The following is a 9,302-nucleotide window of genomic DNA, read 5'->3' as shown; positions in this document are numbered from 1 at the left end:
AAAAAAATGCCATTCTAAGTTTCTCATCCGAACAAATCCATTGTGGTACAAAGAAAACATACAGTGAAGAAGCAGTCGATCATTTTACAATCAGCTTAGAAGGTTCAAATGAGACGATGGAGGGCAGACGCCCCCATAGCACACTAAATAACTTGTCAGAAAAATTCATCCTTGATTGTACTCTTGTCCAGATTACCTAGCCCTACCGCTACCGCTGCCACTCCAGGCAGGGAGGCCAGGGGTTTATTGACCAGCCCTTAAATCATCTCCCCATTCACGTCTGCATAGGCCTGAGTGGAGATAGGAAGCAAGTGGAAAATATAGGCCCTTGAAATGAGTGTTGCAGGAGCCTGCATTCCCTTGGGGTTTTAAGCACACGGAGACTTGACTCGAATACCAAGTTCAAAACGCCCTCCAGATTTGCAGCGTTCCCAGCAAGAGCAAAAGGGGCGTCCCAGCTCTTTCTGTCCCCACCAACCCCAATGACACTGGTAAGTGGCTGCAAACCGCAGGCTCTGTCGGCTTGCTGCCAAAAAGGCTTTGCAAAGAAATCCGTCATGCCTAGGAAGAAAGGAGATGGAGATCAGTCGATGTAGGAATCTCAAGGTTATCCTACTTCTTTATTAAAACTCTGTTGGAGACAGTAACCATGGCCCAAAATTCTCCCTGCAGCCCTGCCTGTCAGCTTGACCTTATCTTTAAAAGGCAAGCGTATTCAGCACGTGTAGAGTGACACAGAAGTTATGTTGCAGCTGTTCTCTCCGTCAACTACGCCCCAGACTGGAGACATCTCATTATAGATTATCTTTAATATCTTCCTCTATAATATATGCGCATAGCTACCTTGATGTCTGCAGCTTCTTCCAAAGAACCACAGAGAGGCTCGCTTTCCCTGAGGCCAGGGGCTGTTTGGTGACAAGGAGGGCGCCAATAGTTATTGATTTAAACTGATTCCATCAGTTTATTTTGCATTTTGATCAATTGATGGATGATAGGGAGGGAGGGAGGGAGGGAAAGAAACAGCGATGTGACAGCATGTTAAAGTTGGTGGATTGGGCTATCAGGGAAGGGAGGTCAGGGTATGATGGAGTTCTGTGTATGGGGTTAGTATTGTTTTTGCAACTGTTCCTATAACTTTGAATTTATTTCAAAATAAAAAAAAAAAAGCAGAAAAAAAAAAAGATCCTGATAGAAAAATCTGCTGTATAACAGGTATTGAAGCTATGTTTGATGAAAAAAAGAGATGCAAGAATGGCTCAAATAATGGATAAATACAGTTGGAGGGTACAGTATTTTTAAAGGAAACTTTATAAATTAAAGCAATATTTTTGCAATAGGAATAGTCATTTATATTTTCTACTTTTTATTTTTTATTTTCATAAGGACACAGCTAAAATTTTATAAGTACAGAGAAATACCATGATTAACCTATAATCAATTATATATACATAATTAGTATATATATAACAAAAAATGTGTATATAATAATATGTACACCTAACAAATTCTAAGGCAGAAGACACCAATCCTCAAAAAAATTCCAAAATAATTAATAAAACTGGAAGATTATTTTTGCCTGTGAGACTCATATTCCTATTCTTTCCAAGTATGATTTCATTATTAATAAGCTTTAACTAGAATTGTATACCAATATTCTTATTTTAGAAAACACAGATAAGAAAAAAGGAAAAAAAATTCATTTATAATACAAAGGCCCAAAATATCTCATTTTGTGCATATCTTTGGCTAACACAAGACTATAGTCTGTGTTACATATACTCAAACTGATCTTTTTTTCCTAATTTAATGATCCACTAAAATACATCTTTGAATGTCAACAAATATCTGTATCTGTGGTACCCATTCTTCCTCATCCTCATAAACTCTGTGGGAGGAAAATGGTATTTCATTCCTCTTTTAAATTTAATTTATCCTGTTATCAGGAGCTCTAAATATTTTTTCCTATATCCACTGGCCACTTGTAGATCTTCTGTGAAAAAGTACTTTGCCCTTCCAAAGAAGATATACAAATGACCAAGCACATGAAAGATGCTCAACATCATTAGCCATTAGGGAAATGCACAACAAAACCACAAAGAGAACTTCTGGGGAAGATGGCAGATAGGGAGCTCCAGGACTCACTCCTCCAAAACAGCTCGTGGACAGGCAGGAGTTGTCTCAAACAACTATACCAGCACTCTGGAAGCCAGGGGAATGCTGTACAGCATCCAGGGAAGAGACTGAGAAACTGTGGTAAACAACTGTGAGTAACTGGCTCCATCGCAGATGCCAGCACTCATTTCTACTCTCTAGTTGAGCTGCCTTGGGTCCAGTCCCTGGCTAGCTGCTGCAGGAGAGGGAAGTGGAAATCCCCTTCTCTCAAGAACAGGGGCAGCCGAGCACGGATCATGGTTTTTGACCTGTGAGTTCAGATTGCTGGGTCCCAGCTCTGAGCTGATGTTTCTGCCTGCCTGAACAGGGACAGCACAGCCGTTTTTTCAACCCCTCTACTAACAGAGGTGGAGGTGGCATAGATTTAAAAACACAGAGCCTCCTTAGGGCTGTGGAGAAGTTTTCTGAAGGGTGTCGTTTGCCGGGCAGGCCAGGAAAGTGCAACTTTGGGGAGACATCAGAAACCTTCAGATGCTTTTGTGACTCTCTCCCCAGGTCTTTTTGGAGCTGGTCTACTCCCCCTTCATGGGTCCCTGACCCTATTTTGGCTGGGCAATACTGACTTGGGAGCAGGCTGACCTTCCTCCCAGGCAAAAGCAGCTAGGGGCAGTAAAAGGAGTATAAAGAAAACTTTAGAAGCAAAACAAAAAGAAATAGAACAGATCAAAATTCCCAGAGAAAGAACAGAGGAAAGGAAGCTTTCTCTTGGGTGTGAAACAATTGCACAAATGATGCAGTCTTAAAAACTGTACCGCAAACTTCTGAGAAGATAACAGAATAGAGAGTTGCAGGCCTTACTCCTCTTCCAAAAATAGCTAGTGGACAGGCAAAAACTGTCCAGAACAATTGTTCTGAGGCTCCAGAAACCAGTGGTGTATTGCACAGCATCCAGGGAAGAGCAGGAAAGAGAGACTGAGAAACTGTGGTGAAAAACTGTGAGTAACGATTAACTTGTTAGGCTGCGGCCCCTTGCACCCATCTCCCACCATCAAGGCAAGCAGCTTCAGATCAACCTGGTCCTTGCCTGGAGGGCTGTTGCAGACTGGGAGGGCCCTTAATGTCCTCTTCCCCAAGAACAGAGGGAAACCTGGCCCAGTATCCAGTTACTGGTTATGTCCTGCTTTTGCCCATCCTGAACAGGCACCGCTGGGCCACTGTTTCAACCCACATCAGAGATGGAGCCACCAGAGGGCTAAGAATACCCTGCCTTCTTAGGGCTGTGGGGAATATGTTGCCAAAGAATGCCAACCACTGGACAGGCCAGGAAAGCACAGACTTAGGGAGCTGGAGAAAAAGGCTTTTTGGAGGCTTTCCTAACCCTCTCCTCAGGGCCCTTTGAACTGGTCTGAGCCCCCAGTGTGGGTCCCTGGCCCTGTTTTGGCTCAGAAATACCGACAAACTAAGGGTCACAGAAGACCCTTAACACAAACTCTATCAACAACAAAAAGAAAAGACAGAGAAATCGACTTTCAGAATAATCTTGTCAAGATAATCAGACAGCCATATATCAGCAAAGTTTAGAAGCCATATGAAGAAACAGAAAGATATGGACCAAAGGAACAAATTAGAAAGTCGGAGGAGCTACAGAATTTGGAACAACTAACCAAAGATGTTCACACAAATCTAAACCAATTCAAGGAGGAGAAGGAAAATAAGGCAAAAGAGATAATGAGTATTAAGAAGACACTGGGTGGAGTGATGTCATCAACATGGCAACATAAACAGCTATTGAAAACTCCTCTCCAGAAAAAGGACAATTCTGAATTGTTTGAAACTATAGAGGAGGATATAGACTGGAGAAGGACCCGGCAGATGGCTTCTGTGTGAGACCAAAGGAAGAGATGTTTATTTGGTGCAAAATCTGTATTTTCTGTAGCATGCTATATAATTTAACTTGTATGGTCAGTTTACTGAAATTCTATAATTACATGAAACTTTGACTAGGGAGCGAGATCTTGTTGGTTTGTACAGGTTAGCATGAAGCCCTGATACAACCCAGAGTAATTTGGGCAGAGAATAAAAAGTATTTGCAAAGCCCCCCTTGAGGGACTGGGGGAAAATGTGGAAATATTAAACTTCCCCAGCTGGAGAATTCTTGATATTCTTGCAAGCATTGGGGACCACCAGCTTAGTAGGCTAAGACCTACTAAGTGATTGAGAAAGTCTTTTGGACCAAAAGAGAAATGAAATAAAATATAATTTTAGTGGCTTGGACATTTCAAACAGATTGAGAGGTCATTCTGGAAGTAACTCTTATGCATTATGTCCAGTATCCTTGATTCTTGAAGGCAAGCGTAAAACTTTATAGGTTTTATGGTGTGACCATGTGATTGTAAAAACCTTATGGCTCACACTCCCTCTCCCAGTGTATGGACAAATGAGTAGAAAAATGGGGACAAAAAGTAACTGAATAATACAGGGGAGGAGGGTTATGGGATGTTTTGGGTGTTCTTTTTACTTTTATTTTTATTCTTAATTTTATTTTTCGGAGTAACAAAAATGTTCAAAAATTGACTCTGGTGTTCAATGCACAACCATATGATGCTACTGTGAACAACTGTTTCACACTTTGGATGATTATATGGTGTGTGAATATATTTCAATGAAAATTAATTAATTTTAAAAAAGCAGATTGGAGCTGACAGAGGAAAGAATCAGTGAAGTTGAAGACAAAATACTTGAAATGAGTCAAGCTGAGGAGCAGGGAAAAAAAGAAAATATCAAAAGGGTAAAAGCACATGATCATATTGATTGATGCAGAAAAGGCATTTGACAAAATCCAGCAAGCATCCTTTCTTGAAAAAAACACTCCAAAGGTGGGACTAGAAGGAAACTTCCTCAGTATGATAAAGGGGATATGTGAAAAACCCACAGTTAACACTGCACTCAACAGTGAGAGACCGAAAGCTTTCCCTCCAAGATATGGAAGAAGACAAGGATGCTCACTCTCACCACTGTTACTCAACATTGTGCTTAAAGTTCTAGCCAGAGTAATTAGACAAGAAGTAGAAGAAATAAAAGGCATCCAAATTGGAAAGGAAGAAGTAAAAGTTTCACTATTTGCAGATAACATAATCCTATATTTAGGAAGTCCTAAAAAATCCAAACAAAGCTACTAGAGCTAATAAACAAGCAATCTAGCAGGATACAAGATCAGCACACAAAAATCAGTAGTGTTTCTATACACTAGTAATGAGAGGATACAAGATCAGCACACAAAAATCAGTAGTGTTTCTATACACTAGTAATGAGCAGTCTGAGGAGGAAATCCATTTACAAAAAAAAAAAAAAAAAAAAAAAAAAAAAAAAAAAAAAAAACATTCTATTTACAACCGTAACTAAAAGAATCAAATATCTAGGAATAAATTCAACCATAGATGTAAAGGACCTGAATTCAAAAAATTACAAAGCATTGCTAAAAGAAATCAAAAACCTAAATAAATGGAAGGACTTTTCATGTTCATGGATTGGAAAACTAAGTATCATTAAGATGTCAATTCTACACAAATTGATTTACAGAGTCAGCACAATCCCAATCAAACCCCCAAAAGCATACTTTGAAGAAATGGATAGGTCAATTATCAAATTTATTTGGAAGGGTAAGGGGCCCTGAGTAGCCAAAAACATCTTGAAAAAGAAAAACGAAGTTGGAGGAATCACATTTCATGACTTTAAAGCATATTACAAAGTTACAGTGGTCAAAACAGCATGCTACTGGATAAAGACAGACATATTAATATCAATGGAACCAAACTGAGAGTTCAGAATTGGACCCACACATTTATGGCCAATTGATTTTTGACAAGACTGCCAAGTCTACTCAACTGGGACAGAACAGTCTCTTTAACAAATGGGCCAACAAAAAGAAGAACCCTATCTCAAACCTTATTCAAAAATTAACTCAAAATGGGTCAAAGTCCTAAATATGAGTCGGGATCATAAAACTCCTATAAGAAAATGTAGGAAAGCATCTTTAAGATTTTGTGGTAGGCAGTAATTTCTTAGACTTTATACCCAAAGCACAAGCAAATGAAAGAAAAAATGAGATAAATGGGACCTGTGCCAGTTTGAATATATTGTGTCCCCCAAGCACCATTATCTTTGATGTAATCTTGTGTGGGCAGATGTTATCAGTGTTGATTAGATTGTAATTCTTTGAGTGTTTCTTTGGAATGCACCCCACCCAGCTGTGGGTGATGACTCTGATTGGATAATTTCCATGGCGGTGTTGCTCCGCCCATTCGGGGTGGGTCTAAGTTGATCAGTGGAGCCATATAAATGAGCTGACGTAACAGAAGGAACTCAGTGCAGCTGTGAGTGATGTTTGCAAGAGGAGCTACAGCTAAGAGGGACACTTTGAAGAAAGCACAGGAGCTGCAGATGACAGACAGTTTGAAGATGGCCGTTGAAAGCAGACTCTTGCTCCAGAGAAGCTGAGAGAGGACAACTATCCCAAGTGCAACTAAGAGTGACATTTTTGAGGAACTGCAGCCTAGAGAGGAACATCCTGGGAGGAAGCCATTTTGAAACCAGAACTTCGGAGCAGACACCAGCCACATGCCTTCCCAGCTAACAGAGTTTTCCAGACACCATTGGCCATCCTCCAGTGAAGGTACCTGATTGCTGATGTGTTACCTTGGACATTTTATGGCCTTAAGACTGTAACTGTTTAACCAAATAAATCCCCTTTTATAAAAGCCAATCCATCTCTGGTGTTTTGCATTCCCGCAGCATTAGCAAACTAGAACAAGACCACATCAAAACTGAAGACTTTTGTGCTTCAAAAGACTGTGACAAAAATGTGAAAAGGCAGCCTACCCAGTGGGAGAAAATATTTGGAAACCACGTATCTGATAAGGGTTTAATATCCAGAATATATGAAGATATCCTACAACTCAACAATAAAAAGACAACTCAATTTAAAAATGGGCAACAGACTTGAATAGACATTATTTCAAAGAGGAAATGGCTAAAAAGCACACAAAAATGCTAAACATCACTGGCTATGAGGAAAATGCAAATCAAAACCACAATGAGATATTTCACATCTACTAGAATGACCACTATTAAACAAACAGAAAACTACAAATGCTGGAGAGGATGTGGAGAAATAGGAAAACTTACTCACTGCTGGTTGGAATGTAAAATGGTAAACCCACTGTGAAGTCACTTTAGTGGTTCCTCAGGAAGCTAAGTATAGACCACCATATGATCCCGCAATCCCACTACTAGATATATACTCAGAAGAATTGAAAGCAGGAACACGAACAGACATTTGCATACCGATGTTCATAGTGCATTATTCACAACTGCCAAAAGATGGAAACAATCGAAGTGTCCATCAACTGATGCATGGATAAACAAAATGTGGTATATATCTACGATGAAATATTATTCAGCAGTAAGAAGGAATGAAATCCTGATGCATGTGATAACATGGATGAACCCTGAGGATATTATGTTGAGTGAAATAAGCCAGACACAAAAGGATAACTACTGTATGATCTCACTAATATGACCTAAATATAATGAGCAAACTCATGTGTTACTATCTAGAATATAGGTTATCAGAAGATAGGGTAGAAAATGGGGAGCTGATGCTTAATTTGTGCAAAATTTTTAATAAGGTTGATCGAAAATGTTTGGAAATGGATAGAGGTGATGGTAGCACATTATTGTGAGTATAATTAACAGTACTGAATCGTGTGTGACTGTGGTTGAAAGGAGATGTTTAGGGTCATGTATATTCACGAGAAGGAAAGCTAGAGGATAAAGCATGGAACTGTATAACCTAGTGAAATCTGTTGTGGATGATGAAGGTGGTTAATAGTACAAATATAAGATGTTCTTCCATGAAGTAGAACAAATATACGTTACTATTACAAGGTGTTGATAATAGGATGGTATATGGGAAAAACACCTAATGCAAGCTTTGGACAACAGTTAACGGTAATATTTTAATATCTTCCATCAATTGCAACAAAAGTAACACACATGCTAAGTGTCAATAATAGGTATAAAGGATATGGGGTTTTGCTTTTTGGAGAAATGAAAATGTTCTAATATTGATTAGTAATTAAAGCACCATGACTCTGCAATTATACTGAGCGCCACTGATTGTACAGGTTGGATGGATTATATGGTATGTGAATAAAACTGCTTAAAAAATTGTACCACATCTTTAGGGCAAGAATCAGATGTTTCCTTCTAAGCCCCCCCCCCCAAAGTACATATATACACAGGTATAGATGTTAGTGAATACTTGTGCATAAAATAGATATTGGATTGTATTGGAAGAATTTTTAGCCCAGAAGTTGATATACTCTGGGAATTATTTCTCCCATCATGCACTTTTCTGAAACGTATTACATTAAACGTGTACATCATTGTATAGACAATTTCATTTCTTTCTATTGACACTTGGTTAAATCACTTTAAAATTGGTACTCTCTAAGGAATTTGTGAGTGCAAAAGGATTTGTACTGGTTCTTGTTGCTCCTGAAGACCCGTTGGGCACCAAACCCCAGGTAAAGTTTCCAAGTCCTAGGCACTTAGGCTCTTCAGATGGAAGGAGCCGAGCCTCTCGGTTTGATGGCCTCTTGAGGGCAGCCCCTGGGAAGATAAACTATCGAGGGACAGACTCTTGAGGGCCAGCCCCTCGGAAGATAACCTTTTGGAGGACGCCCCTCGAGTGACAGCCTCACACGAGATGGCTTCTAGGGAGGCAGCTCCACACGTTACTACCTCTCAGGGGACCGGCCATCGGGGGACAGAGGGCTCCAGGCTGCACCCCGGCTCCCCCCAGACCTCTCCCGCCGGCCCATCCTCGCCCCGCCGCAGGGCCCCCATCACCTGTTCATTTTGTCCTTGTCATTCACGCCATTTTTTCCGAGCAACAGTATCTGCTGCACTTTGGCCACTTTGCCGCGACTGGTGGCCCTGTGGATCTTGCCAAGGTCCTGGTCCCAGAGGAGGTACCCCGACCCGCCGTCCCCGCAGGGGCTGCCGGAGCTCAGCGACAGATCGCTCTTCCTCCTCCTGAAGCTGAAAATCCTCTTCATCGCTGAGGCACCAGCTCCGGAGACACCTCAGCTGTCCCTCGGCTCTTCGCCATCCCCCGACCCCAGAAC

At 40.7% G+C, this 9,302-nt stretch overlaps 1 protein-coding gene across 1 annotated transcript in view; it reads right to left on the bottom strand.

Moving 5' to 3' along the window:
- Positions 1-338: 338 nt before the first annotated feature.
- LOC119523787 (putative ankyrin repeat domain-containing protein 26-like protein) overlaps positions 339-9,302 on the bottom strand; it is a 44,315-nt gene continuing 35,351 nt past the window's right edge. Inside the window, exon 5 of the mRNA XM_037822600.1 lies at positions 339-561. Coding sequence (XP_037678528.1) covers positions 369-561 — 193 coding nt within the window. The 3' untranslated portion in view covers positions 339-368. The remainder of the gene's footprint in view (positions 562-9,302) is intronic.

Source organism: Choloepus didactylus, chromosome X (assembly GCF_015220235.1).
Source record: "Choloepus didactylus isolate mChoDid1 chromosome X, mChoDid1.pri, whole genome shotgun sequence".
In the NCBI taxonomy this organism is placed as follows: domain Eukaryota; kingdom Metazoa; phylum Chordata; class Mammalia; order Pilosa; family Megalonychidae; genus Choloepus; species Choloepus didactylus.
This window is presented reverse-complemented; position numbering and strand designations above follow the sequence as displayed.